Raw genomic sequence first — 15,158 nt, forward strand, 5'->3', positions numbered from 1 at the left:
TTTCTAACGTTTCAAAGTAGTAGATAGTATTCAATCTCCTTTTCCTTAATGCAGTAGTCAAAAAGTTTCAAAATATTTGCATAAATAAATAATTATTTAAACTAAAAAATTGTTTTAACTTCAAAAAGTATGTAAAATGGCTTCAAAAAACAAACATATTAGTTTGTTAATAAACAAATAAAACAAATAAATATTGTTTATTAATATTGTAAAACCAGATAATAAGAGCTATGAACTTTGCCAGTAATAAAAGCTAAAGTAGACTTAGATTACAACAATATATTCTATTGTTTTTTTTAATAATTTTTTATGTATTTTTTATGTATATTTCTGAAGCACTAAAGATCTATTAATATATATTATAAACAAATTATTGTATTCTTTTGAGTCTCTTTGTCAAATATATATACATAGTTTACATAGTAACTTTGGCGCCAGAATTGCTTCAAGAGGGGATAGGGAGGCAATATTGCTTACAATGCTAAAAATGATAGCGATCTATACCAACAGGTATAGAGATGGATAAAGGCATTGGAGCTGAAATCTTTTCTACGGACCTTATGATTAGTAAATCATACCATCTTTCAGATTCCACTTGAATATTTCAGGCAGATATTTTCACCATCCTTAGGGCGTGTGCTCTTGTTTTAAACATGGAGAAGTCTACATTTTAATTGACAGCTAGGCAGCTATTAAAGCCTTATCAGCGGTCTGTATGTCATCTAAATTAGTGCAAGAATGTAAGGAATTTATCAAATGAGCGTGCAGATGAGCTTTCTAGACTAGGTACCTCTTCCACTAATACCCCTATTTCAATCCATGCCCCTGTCAGATGTAGAACGTAATACATAGAAACAAATCAGAAGTATCTAGGTTAGTATCTGTCTTTACAGTGCACTGAACGGCATGGAGCTAGTCTTGGCCTACCCTGTGGTATCTCCTACAATGCTTTCGAGGAAAGGACGCCAAAACACCTGATGTGTCTATGTCCATGGGGGCCGCCCCTTCTTCAACACACTCGGCGATATCTCTAGCACTAGCATTAGCCAGATTCTTGTCTTTATAAATGCGTCTGGCTGGTTCTAGCTTGACCTTCTCTTTACTACCCATTATTACGAGGTTTTGTGGATTCCAAACGGCTTTTTTTTAATTAATTGAGGAGAATTCGTTCCTCCCTCCACCACAACTAACTTGATTACCTGCATATACACATAAATAAGATTTTCAAATATTTTTAAAAATAAAAAAAAAATTAAAATTAAAATAATTTGCAAATAAAGTGTTTTGACATCAACAATAAATTGACTACAGTTTACTTATTGACTTTTTAATTAAGATAAACTTAAGTATTATTTGTTTATACGAGTATAAACAGAAAAAGAAATATTTCAACAAAAAATATTTCAACAATTATTTGTATATGAAAACAGTTACGATACTAGATACTAGAACAGATGCAAACAGTATCGCATTGATAAGTAAAAATTTCAAACAAATATATTGAGCTTTGATTACAATTGCAAAATATTTCGGAATAGACGAGAGGGAGAGGAGTAGGTGTGACAGGCAATGATTTTGTATTATTGAAACGCGACTGAAATAAGCTTTTTATTTATGAATTTATAAGTTCAACAATTACTATAGTTGAGAACTGCAATGAAACTGGTAGATGGTACAGAGTGGGTGTGCATTGGAGACTAAAGATGTTATTACGCGATCATCGGTTATATCATTTATAAGTAATTTAATACTGCTGAAGTGATGCAAGCCGCATTTAAATACAATAAGTTTCATAATAAACTCGATAAATAATTACTCATAGAGACTTTTTAAGTAATTATTACAACGATATATATGTATGTATATTCTTACCATATATATAACTAAAAATTTTAAGTTAAGATGTTGAATTTATAAAAATATTGTTAATGTCGGAAACAAATGTTTTGTTCATTACTTATACTCGTGTATATATTAGAATTTAGTTTTTTCTTTCAGAATATTATCTATTAATATCAACAGTTGTAACTAAAATAATCCTACATAACGAAATATTGTAAAAGCTGATATGAATTTATTAAGCCAGAGCTTATTTGTAAGTTTTTAATTAATTCAAATTGTTTTATAATTGATTAAACAATTATAACAACAAATTAACAACACAAAAAAACAATTAATAAAATAAATTGTATTAAAGTCATTAATATATATTTATTTAGATATAAATTTTCAGTTAACATTAAATATGTGATCGTTTATAAAATTGTCAGTAAAATAAATTACTTTATAAATAAACATAAATTTAATTTATTAATTATTCTTTCCACCATTTCTACTTGTTCTGATATCTGCATATTTTTTTCTGGAAGAATAAAATAATTTTTTATAATTTATTATTCACTCTTTTTTTACTAGATGTCAGTTATATTAAATGGTGGTACAAAGGAGTACGAAAAATGGGATGGTACCAATTCCCAAGTTTAATATAAATAATTTCAAATTATACTTCTTAATATCAATAAATATAAAAATTTATTTCTAATAACTGTATAAATATTATCAATATATTATTATTATTATTTCCTTGGTGTACTTTGGGTAAAGACACCGCTCACCGCTCGATTATCAATATATGTTCATAATTAAAATATATAAATATTTCAAACAAAGGCATAGAGTCTAATCTCTCTAATCGTGGGATGTATGTTTCGCAAGGGTAAAATATGACAGCTCGGGGCACAATTTCAACTTAGGAATACAAGTTCAACTTAGGGGAAAACGTTGCTTAGGAATACAATCTCAACTTGGGGGGAAAACGTCGCTTCAGATGTTATAATAAAATTTTAATTAAAAAAAAGAGTAGCTTTCCGCAGGTGGAACTACCTTAATTGTAAATTATCTTGACTTCAATCTTATTTATCAAATAATTGTAAAATGTTACAACATATTTGACAGAATACATATTAAATTTAAATTACATTTTATATATTTATTTTAAATTATATACTATTTTATAAAAATATATTTGATATGTTCTTTGTTTGTTATGACTGTTATGACTGTTTTATATATTTAATCGCTTAATTCCTATAAGGAACATACGGCCGTAATAACTACGCTCCAATTTTATTTCGTAAGATAGTAGCTCTGTTTCAAACTGCGTCCACCACGTACTGTGCGGGCTTCTAGGTCTTCTACTATAGAGTCTTTGGGGTTATATTCCAGAACTTGCTTAGTGCTATCGTCTGCAGGTCTACGTCCAATATGACCGATCCAATCATATTTATGTGCCATTATTTTTTCTGTTTTTGGGGGTTGCTTAGTTCTAAACCTGATTCGATAACTATGACTGATATACCTATGGTATATTATAATAACTTGGTTATTTTTGTAAATATTTAATATTTTCTAGATCAGTTTTATGATAGCCGGTAACCGTTTTAAAGAAAAAAAAGTATTTCATTAACTGGACGACTAAGATCCTAATTGAGTCTAACCAATTGACTTGTAGTTGTCTCAAAGAAATTATGAAGAAACCATAAAATCAGTTAACATATCAGCGTTGATTTCCCTAATGTTCATTACGAGGAGAGGAATTAGAAGGCAATAAATAGCCGTAGGTAGAACCTAGCACGAAATGTAGTTAAGGTTATGATAACCTTAACTTTTTATGAACATACATCCATGTTTATTCTAGTCAAATTAGAGATTCATTGACTTGTAGCTTCGTTCTACTGAGGTGGTAAGGTTCCTGAATCTTGTTATAGGTTGGATTCAACCTACTTAACCAAAGTAAGCGAAAAGAAATATTTTTAGTCTTAACAGTTGGAAAACTTATTTTCAATATAAAAATTGGAGACAACTATATTACGCTGATTAACTTTACGCAGCAAGAGACATGGTTGTTGGTACAAATTTTCTTTATTAAATATAATCTAAAGCAGTTTAGATATTTTCAAATGAAATAAAGAGAAATTAAACTATTATGATTCACAAAATATAAGTTTTTAATTTTTGTTTGATTCGTGGACATAAACGTGCCAATAGAATCACGTTTTAAGTAGAAACATGCATTCAACCAACAGTGCAGAGAAAACTTGACAGCGACCTACAAGTTCAGCTGCGATTAGTACAGAGAGCTGATGGGTACTCTATTCTAAAAACTATTTAAGCAGAACGGAACTTCAACTCGTATATGTAGATGTAAGGAGTGAAGACATGGGAATATGTTAGTTACTTTTTGGAATAAATTTAAAAAAATTATTATTTTATTATTGTGTTATTTCAAATGGTAAAAGATAAAAAACTTACAATTTATATTTTTATAAGCTGCCATCGTGTCTAAGCTGGAATTTAATACTTAAAATTGTGATTAATTCTGTATAATAATGAAGCGAATATAGTTTTTATATAATTTTGAAATATGTTTTCCTTGAATTAGATAATCTATGAACTGTTATTATATTTAATTGATCTATACATGCAATTAACGTAAATTGTTGAATAAATTAGCTTTGCTAATTTATAATAACATATAATATATCCGGAGTTTTTTTTTTACTTTAGTTCAATAAACCTATAACATTTAATTATTTGTAATACATATAAAATAAATTTTTTATAAGTATTTTGTAAATATTTAGTAAGAATATCGAAAACATTAAATATATTGAATAAACTGTCTTAAGCGGATGGATAACCATCGTCGGTCAAATTTTGTTTCTTCCGGAAGGGGTACCCGATTAGGTTGATTCATATAATGATAAAAAAACTTGTTTTAGAAAAATTGTCAACCCAAGAGTGATATCTGTAACTAGAATTTTTCCTCTATCTAAAATATAAATTTTTATATAGTCTAAATGAAGAAACTAAATGAAAATCTATTTGCAACATGTCTCTAAATAATGAAATAAAGGTCAAAATAATCAGTTGCATTTAGTTTTCGGCTTCTCCAACTTTTTCATGACGTGTGGAGGGATTTTATTTTTTAAATGAAAAAAATAGGTTATACTTGTATTAAATAAACTGATGAAACGTGACCCTTGAAATAAACCAATGATATAAACTGTGTTGTTCAGTTCAACTCTTATTAACCTTACATATACCCTTTACATATACCCTTACATATATTAAATTCTGGAACTTAAATTAATTTAAGTTTGCATGAATTATTATTTTTATATTTTAAATTAATTTTTTAAACATTTTCAAATTGATTACTGCGTCATTTAGATACAAATACGAGTGATTCCAAACAAGTCCATAAAAGCATTAAAATTCTCGAAAAGTTTTAAATTTGCAATTTATCAAAAGGTCGACAGCTTTTTCACGTGACTCACTTTTAAAAGGAAATTAATTTGAATATAAAATAAATAATTCATTTAAAGATAAATTGTAATACATTGTAATAAGTCATTAGTACAAATTTGAACTTTTTTTAAAAATATAATTTTTTATTATTAGAAATTATATGTTATTATATTTTTCGCAGAAATGTATAGTGTAAAAATATTAATGAGTCAATTTTCCATTTTCTTTTATTTCTAATAACTTGTAGGAATTTTTATTTAATTCTGACGTAACAGCGATTGAAAAAGCCCTTATTCTAGATATCGTAATACTTTCACTCTTGAATATTTAATTTACTTTTGATTGACTGATTGACAATAATTGCTCACTTATTCTGCTATTAGAGAAAAATATAACTTTGAAATCAATTCAAGGCAAATACATATTAAAAAATTTTTTTGAACAAAAATAAAACAAATAAAAAAAAAATTACTTAAAATTAAAAAAAAGAAGAGTTCTGTTACAGAATTTTAAAGGTTTTAAAAACACTTGAAACGAAGGGTGTTTTAAAAGTTTTCAGCCAAATAAAGTAACAATTTTAAAGTAATAGTTTTAACTGTATTCACTTTTCCTTTCTCAGCTCTAATTCTTGAACCGTTCTAAATACTATTTATCACCTTATCACCTTTTCCATTTGCAGAAACTTTAACCCTTTGAGCTAATTTTTCAACTATAGAGGCAAAAATTAGTCACTGGGGACAAAATCCGGTGTTTAAGTTACGAATAAAATAGTACGACATACAGTTCATGATTATTATCCATGATGACGGTCGATGTGTATATTGTTGTATTCTATTGGTTTTGGCATCTTTGTTGATTATGTCTTTAAATTTATCAAGTCATAATGCATAATACATTTCTAGCTGGTAACTGTTTTTAAGATAGCCTACGTAATCCAAAAAAGAATTAAGCATAATCTTTCTGGTTAATAAATTTCGCTTACTTCTACTTCAGAGTTGCTACTATTCAGAATCTGCAAGTTGCTCAAAGTCAGAATCTCCGAAGAAATGAACATGAATTTCACAGTTATGAATCATATTTAATTCACTGTATTAATTGTAATATATATTATTTGGACTCAGGAGAATTTATGTTTCAACAGTTATGGATCTATTAAAATAAGATATTTTATTTACCTTCACAATTCTAATAGAGCTTTTTAAAGTCAATTGATTTTGAGCCCGCAAGTTTCCAGTTATGCTTTAAACTTCAGGCAAATATTTTATAGTCAAGACAATCTCAAGCGTCATGATCCCAAAATCCCATTACAAAACTAAACTAATATGATTTTGTTTAAGACATATAATGGCGCAGGGTCTCAGTACATTTAACGCTGAATTGAAATGAAAACGATAGAACGAAAAAAAATCATTGATTATGATAAAAGTACACACAAAACAAAACAGCATAAAAACATAAACAACACAAGTTCAATCTGATTACTAAATACTTCACAGACAAGAAATATATGCAATTGCTTAATGTTTGAATCAGCTGATATAAGATTTTTTCTACGTTTGCATCAAGAAACCAAAATTTAATTGGTTCTTACACTTCCTTCATTTTTACTTCGGCACGAATAACTGAATATAGTATTCACCATAGGGCAGTACGGGTCAGGAGATTTCTTACAGTAGAACTTATTCAGTCTCTAATTAACTTCTCTAGTACTATTTTGATGTGATATATTCTGGCGCACAGTCTCATTAGACTTAATTTAATTCGGATTTATCTGTATAAATGCTCTATAAACTACTTATCCATCTTGATAAACAGTTGAGATCGACAATTTAATAAAAATAATTAAAACAAAATTTGATAACAAAAATAGTTTATATCTTGTGAGGTTTTATTTTAAATAATGGTTTTTGGAATTTAAATAACTTTTTCTCTATAAAGCATATTTTCCGTGTTTAACAGTAGAGCTTTGAAATTTACGAATACGTAAATATTAAATAATATATTAAGAATTAAAAAATATATTGGAAACCTTATGTATATATCATTTTGACCAGATAGGTGAGATATATTGACTTACTCTTGTCTATTAGTATTTTTGGTTGTAAGTTTTAACACAAATTAGTGTCCGGTTTTTAAGTAGATTTTTGTACATATAGCCTTTGGGGATGTGGTACAACTATGATTTTGAAATGACGAAAATCGGGTGACTATAACTTATAATTTTTATATAAACGGAAGAAGAAATGAATATAAGCCATTTATAAGCCAGTGCAGTGCACAATTGCCATCGTTTTGACTTTCAAGAGGAATAGTGTATTAATGTTAACAGCTTCGGTATAATAAAAACAGCAACCTGGAATACAACTTTATTTGCTTGTAATGGGAATATTTTTAATGTCTTAATTAGTCTCGTAAATGACGTTGAGTCTGTTTCTATTTAATTAATTAAAATGAAAAATAAAAGTTGTAGTATGATTAAATGTGTGATTAGAGAAAAATACGAAACTTATTAAAATATAATTGCAAGAAATAATTTAATTAAAGTTACGTATTAATTTCTACTAATTAATTATTCCAATATAGCATAACTAACAATAAAATTTACTACGCAATTCAATTAAAATATTTTTGTGAGACTACTCGGAAGGGTGATAGCATTTTATGCTTCTTAGTCATACTTTTATGTATCATTGCAATTTACATAGCACACATTTTATTTAACAAACCGTCCAAACATTTGACCTTAAACTCATTAAGAGGATTACTCAATTATTTGCTTAATTAACCACGGGTGTATCTTTAACGAAATCATTTAAAATGATTCTTGTTTCATTATTTCGAAAGAAGAAATAATGCGCAATTCATTTAGGGTTTACCCTAATTAAAAATAAAGAATAATTTTTAAAAATTGAATACGTCATAAGTTTTTTTATATATATTTTGTATATATTTATATACAAAAAATTTTATAAAAATATGCTGAAAGTTTAGTTAAAATAATTATGTTATTTTGTTTTCAAAGATGTTAGTTTGTTTAAACATTCAAAAGTTTTAAAAAAAAAACAAAATTATTATATTACAATTATATTATAATAACACCTATAACTGCGCTCCCTTATTTAATATTATTAACTTGACTCACTTAAAAATTTAGTGTAAACAAACTAATTGTCATATCGCGATAAAAATTAATAGGGTAAAGTAATTGAAGACCATATCATTTTTATATGAAATTCTTTTTTATTGATTCAAATTATAAAAATTTGTGGGAATAATCAAAATTCATTCACTCTTACATGATGTGGCCACCTTTTGCATTGATTATTTTCACGGTTAAAAAACGGTTCTGTGCATCCATACTGTCATTTTTTTAGTCCTCACCCTGCTCTCCAAAATGGCCCAGATGAAATAGTCTAGATCTGTGGACGAAATGAAGTGTGGAACACGATTTTTGAACCATTCTTTTTCATATAAGTTTTATGAGAAGGTGTTGAATCTTGTTAGGTCGTCCATGGTCTGTAACTGAAATATTTACGTGGTCAGTGCTGTAAAGCAACTACTAAAACATCTTATCAGAAATGACCTTGTTAGAATGTTCAGACTTTGTGTTATCTTCGACAATTGCTGGACTCTACTTGATTCCAATTTTCTGATCCGATATATTGAAATACAAATTTTCGTCACATTTTGTTCACCAGATCCTGTTAAAAAAATTTATATATATTTTTATGATATATGGTCTTATTTAATATATAATGTAATAAATTAAAATAAAATGTTGCAGTACTTAAGTCAAATCAACTGATACATTTGAGCGCATTTCAAATTTTTTATTTCACTTTTTTAATTTAAACATTTCTTTTTTTCCAGATTAATGTTTTCTGTGCTCTGTTATTCAAGATTTGTAATATATATTGGAAATTTCAAATCATAGTCTTTGAAAATTTAAAATCATAGAAAGAAAAAAGCAAATCAATGTCGTTCAAAAGAAAATATTATAGTGCAGTGTAGTATTTAAATCTTTGTTTTAAGTGTATCTTAATTTTTTATTTCTGAAAATAGTTAAGACACTTTTAATTAGCTTTCTTTTATAATAAATTTTATCATATCAAACACATTAAAGTATTTTATTCAAAATTAATACAAATGGCAACTAATTGTGATTACATCGATGAAGATGTTAACCCTACAAAGGGTGTTTTATCCACAACCCCTTCCGTATCATCTATACAACATGAGGAAAAACAAGATATTACGGAAAAGTCTCTGAGTAAAAGTGAAGACTCCTTATCCGATGTTTCGTATGATAATGCGGCAACGAATAGCTCAAAAATTTTTCTAACGCAAACACAGACGACGAAGGCTAATTCTAACAATATGGGTGATGATATATTTGAAAACGCATTTGAATCATCAATGGATGATTTAGAACATTCAAATATGGATGGATACGAAACAGATTCGGAAAGTGACGACGACGATATACAGAGCTCCAGTGCATTATTTAAAGAACTACGTCAATCATTATGTTTAACGGGTTTTGGTAACACAAATCTTCCGCGCACAAATTCATTCGAGTATAACAGCGATAGTGATAGTGATGAGGATAGTAATGCCAAACAAATACATTCTGCTGTGAATTTAGTTCCAAAATTTTATGCTGGAGAGTACCGTAATGATTTATTTCACACACGTCCTTATCTCTTGCCTTTTTCGGAACGACGTCGTTTATCACAATGCAAAGAAGAGGATGAAGATGATGGTGATAAGTCGCCACAAGCTTTAGGTGCTGATTGCGGTGCGCCCAAATTTGAAAAACCCTCACATTCTACACCACCGCCTCCACCACCTCCGCCAATTGTGAACGAAGCCGATGCAGCTAAATTTAAACATTTAGAATATCTGCGACAACAATTTATGCATAAAATTGATAGCATTAATACTAGTGATGTTGAGGATATTAAAACAGTACCACAGACTAAAAATATACCACCGCCGCCACCTCCACCAATACCACCGACAATATTGCCACAATCGCTAATGAATTTGCTTCAAGTAAATACACCAAGTTTAAGGCCGGTACAAAAACAGTTAGACTTAAGAACAAACGAAAAGTTAGAGAAGAAATCTGGTGCACCCATTAAACCCAAAGTAAAAAAAAATATATCTTTCAAGCAAAAAAGCGTTGATTCATCTATAAGCAATGAAAATTCTGTAATTATAAAAGGAAAATTTACTGTGACCAAAGCCCAAGAAACTCCAGAATTACCGCAACTACGTGCGGATGCTAACAAACTAAAGTATTTAGATTCCAGCGTGAATGCACACACCATAAGTTTTCCCAGCAGCTTCGGCGGCTATTCCTCAGTGCAGGGCATATTTTCACAACGTTATGGTAGTAAAAAATCTGACATTGTTGTGCCACATCTTTCCAAAAAGTACTTCGATGCATCACTTGTGGAGATACGTGCAAAATCCAACAACGATAATACAACAAATGAAAATAACCAAAATAATAAATGTGATACTAGTTTAAGTAAATCACCGAAAGATTACTTAAATCACTTAGATGATGTGTGGGTTAAGCGTTCAGAAACTCTACCCGGTAAAATGCATATGACCGATGATAGCGCTGCAGAAAGTGAACGTGCCACTGCACCATCAGATGACGTAAGTTACCAACAAATACATACATTTTTAAAAAAAAAGTGTGAATCTCAACTATCGAAAAAATAATAAGGTTAAGACAAATTTTTACCTCTTCCAAAAATATTTAATCAAAATCCTCACATATATTGCATTGTAAAAAAAGACATACAATTTTAATCACTGTTGGCATATTTTAAAAAAATTTGTTTTAATTTTTTTATAAGATAAATAAAATAATTACAAGTTTTTTTATAACATTCGGTCCCTCGGAAAAACTCAAAGAAATTTAAAAGTTCATGAAAAACTTCAAACAACAAAACACATTATTGCTGAAAATTGAAAATATTTAACATTTTATATTTTATATAGAAAAGAGTGTTATAGTCAGAAATTTTTTAAATTCAATTCTGTTAAATTTTAATTAAATGAATTAGTTTCGGAAATCGCTAAATATCCATCATCAGTGGTCTTTTGGAAACCTCTATGGTTTAATAACCTGGATGTTTTAATTATCCATATATAATTTTTGAACTGCTAGTGTATTTTTGCTAGTCAGCCCAAGAACAACTTAAAAAAAATTTTTTTTTCATATTTTAATGACACGTTTTCTGAACAATCTTGAAAACATAGATTTATAACTAAAGATGTTATCAACTTTTTTGTTTTAACTTGAAGATATATGATTAAATCAGCTATCAGATCGCTGAAGATATATGATTCAATTTATTCGCAAATACATCTTTAGAATCTGTCCCACAACCACCCAAATCGTTTTTATCGCTGACTATAAAAGCTACTTTATTATTGTTGCTATTGGATGTGGCATTGTGATTGTCGGAAAATCCGTCCTATGTGTTCTTCATGAGTTTCATCAGCACGACGTGGATCCCTTTGATACGTTTGCACAAGTATAAAAATATTATCCACACCCACTGCTAGCACTAAAAATGGAATTACTTCAACTATTATCAAAGTAGCTGGCACTCCAACGAAACCAAAAACGCCAACTGACGACACTACTGAAGCTAACACGATGATAACACCTCCAACACCAAGCGTTATTTTGCTATCAATTAATGCACGTCGCACATCTTGTACATGTCCCAACGAGATCGCAATATAAGCGAACATAATTAGATAGGATACAAGTATAGTTAAGACATCTGATTGTGATTCACGATTTAATTCATCTTCAATAGAACGTTCTGATGTAAAAGCAATATCCATATGCTTACTCATACGTGTTTTTGTATAGTTAACCATATATTCAACATATCGTTTTTCCCATTCCAACGCAGGCCTTAATTTTTGTCATGATGGTTTTTAACGAGAAATGTTAAAATTATTGCATTAGCCTGTTCATAACGTGTATTGCCTGATATCTGTTCTCCAGGTTTTAAGAAACCACCTAAGCCAATAGCAGGATCCACTGGACCACCAAAAGGTGCAAGACAAAGGTAGGGATTGTCTTGTAGGAAAAATGGTAAATATTTACTAAAGTCTTCTTCAGTGGGTCGATGGTACTTATTTTTATGTATCGTGCATCGGTCGCAAGATGTATCTTGATGAGGGCAAAAACCACCCGTATTTGGATTGTATTTACAGCAGCTCATAATTTGACTCCAATCAAAATAATCATCCATCCAGCTAGAAGCGGGTTTTGCAATATATGTTAAGTTAGAACGTCGACTTGCTAAATAAATTTGAGTTATTAGACTGTCACTGTTACAGAATTGTCCGGAACAAATTAAATTTTGATCAATTGTAGTGGAAAAATTAAGACCATTTTTTAGTACAAAAAAAACTGGAGGTCCAATATTCAGGTACTTATTTAATGATTTAAAGTAATGCAAAACAAAACTATCCTCAGGCATAGATAATTCTTGATTTAAACCAATATCGATTCTTGGTGCAATCGCAATACTTGAGCAAAGCCAACCGAAAAATACTATCATTATAATAATGCGTACTGTCTTTCGCATTAGGAAAGGCACATAAACGCTTTTAAAGAATTTGTAGAGTAAACCATCCGAGGCAAGGCAAGAAACAATGAATCAAATTAAGATTTCGTCGTTTCCATTGGCATAAATTGATTTATGCATGAAGAAGAGCTTTTGTGTGTCAGAAAGTTCAATGAAAGTTCTAGAAAAGCTTTTGTTTGTTTAGATTTCAATTGTTAGCTGATAATATTTAGTTTTGTTTTGTTTGCAGAAATTAATTAATTGATCATGAAAAACGCAGAAAATACAAAAAATTTTGTATATAATATTTATTTATTTATAAAACAAATATTTCAAAAAATTCTTACACGAAAAACATCGTGTCATGTTTCAAATATGTCAAATTTCGATCATTTCCCTTTTGGGAAATAAATTTTTCCAATGTTATATACGAAATTTTTGGTGAAATTTCTATTGATTTATTCTTAACTAAGTTTAAAAGCACAAAAGCTCTTTGTACGATTAATCACATTTCATTTGCAAACTAAATCAAATAAACTGCTTTACGAAGGCAATGGGAACATACCAAAATTATAATTAGAATTCTTTACAAAAATTTCAAATATCACTTAGAGTGAACTTTAGTATTTATATTTAGTTTTATATAAAAATTGAATAAATTTCAATTTGAAGTGAGTTAATTTCTACAATCAACCTTTTTACTTTTTTTTAATGATATCTATTTGCCACTCTATGTAAATTAAATTTGCAAATATTTCGAATTATTGCTTCAAATAATTTATTAATTTTTTTTTATTCTGTTTTAGGTTCAGAATAAATTAACATATAATTTCTCAAAATTTAAACATAACAATGAACTTAAGATAAACGTTCACTTATTTTTAGTTATCTTAATGGTCATAATAAAAATTATCTAATATTATCTTGAAAAAAATACATGTTTTGTCTAACGTGAGATTTAAAATTTTTTAACGTAACATATTTACTGTAAAATTATTGTAAAGTTTTTAAATAAATAAAAATGAAAAACTGAAGGAATTTGAACATTTGTGAGGTATACTTAATAAAATATCTATTTTTTTGAAAAGTTTTCTAATTATGGCTAAAAATAATTAAATGTAAAAATAATTAAATATTGTTTATTACAGTTTTACACAATACATTGTAATATTTTTTCTTCAAATTGTTTAATCATTGTAAAAATCATACGTGACACGTGTAATTAGAATGAGTACTCAATATTGAATCTTACTGAGACTACTATTACGTTCTGAACCTGGATATTTGCATAAGATAGCGCTACGAATGGTGTACGTGTATTCGCCGTAGTTTTGATTGGATTTGCTCCCTCTGTTAACAATATATAAATATAAACTTAAGCCGTAATTTTTTCTTTCAGAGTTGAAAAAAAACAACATTAAGTCTGGTTAAAGTAATATGGCATCACCTTTAGAATATATCAAATGGTATTTTTTCACATATGCTTTTTGTTGTGTTGTGTACAATATGAAATGTAAAAATTATAAACACTAAAAATTAATTATCTTAAATAAAAGAAAACAATGGTTAGGATTTTTATCTTATATAAATTAAATATTTAAATTAATTTATTTTAAAAATTTTTTTGAATTTATTAGTAAATGAAATCCTCATATGATTTAAACAGATGACTGGAATTTTGCAACATATTTCCAGTGAACATTCACAATAGACTGACTTTTGAATTTGGCTGCATTAAAACTTGATGCGTAAAAATTTTTGCGTGAGAAACCTAAGTCTGAATATTTTAAGAGCATTGTTGTTGCTTGAGAGTATTTTTTTGCTACTCTGAAAGAAAAAAATTTGGCTTTTGTAATGTTTATAATAGTGTGTAATATGTCTATTTGGTTGTCCAGTTGACCACTGATAGACAGTTGGTAAGTTCATGATTCGTTCTTTTATTTATTGGTATGTTTTTTATTTAAGTATTAGCTTACTTAAAGGCTCTTTAGTCTATTTGTCCATTTGATCGCTTATTTTTTTGATTTATCTATGAATTGGATTATTTGTATTTCTATTAAACAATCTATTAGTCTCTTCAATCCTTTGCTATAATTGATGATTTTTTAGTATATTTGATCATTTTTTGTCTATTTAATGAATTATTCATCTATTCTACAATTCATTTTTCTATTTGATGATTCGTTTCTCTATTTGATGACTGATGCATTTATTTGATGATACATTTTTTTGTTTGAC

General features: G+C 28.3%; 1 protein-coding gene across 2 annotated transcripts in view; it reads left to right on the forward strand.

Annotated features, from left to right (window-relative positions):
* The window catches only part of LOC119678764 (5'-AMP-activated protein kinase subunit gamma-1), a 165,327-nt gene that overhangs the window by 44,710 nt on the left and 105,459 nt on the right, over positions 1 to 15,158 (forward strand). The window contains exon 1 of one of the 2 annotated variants that reach the window (XM_038090809.1): positions 9,278 to 10,980. The exons of the other annotated variant lie outside the window; for it this stretch is intronic. Within the exon in view, the coding sequence (XP_037946737.1) occupies positions 9,457 to 10,980 (1,524 nt within the window). The 5' untranslated portion in view covers positions 9,278 to 9,456. Of the gene's footprint in view, positions 1 to 9,277; positions 10,981 to 15,158 lie in introns of those variants that run through there. 2 annotated transcript variants of the gene reach the window in all.

This window comes from Teleopsis dalmanni, chromosome 2 (genome assembly GCF_002237135.1).
Source record: "Teleopsis dalmanni isolate 2A chromosome 2, ASM223713v2, whole genome shotgun sequence".
NCBI classification, from domain to species: Eukaryota; Metazoa; Arthropoda; class Insecta; order Diptera; family Diopsidae; genus Teleopsis; species Teleopsis dalmanni.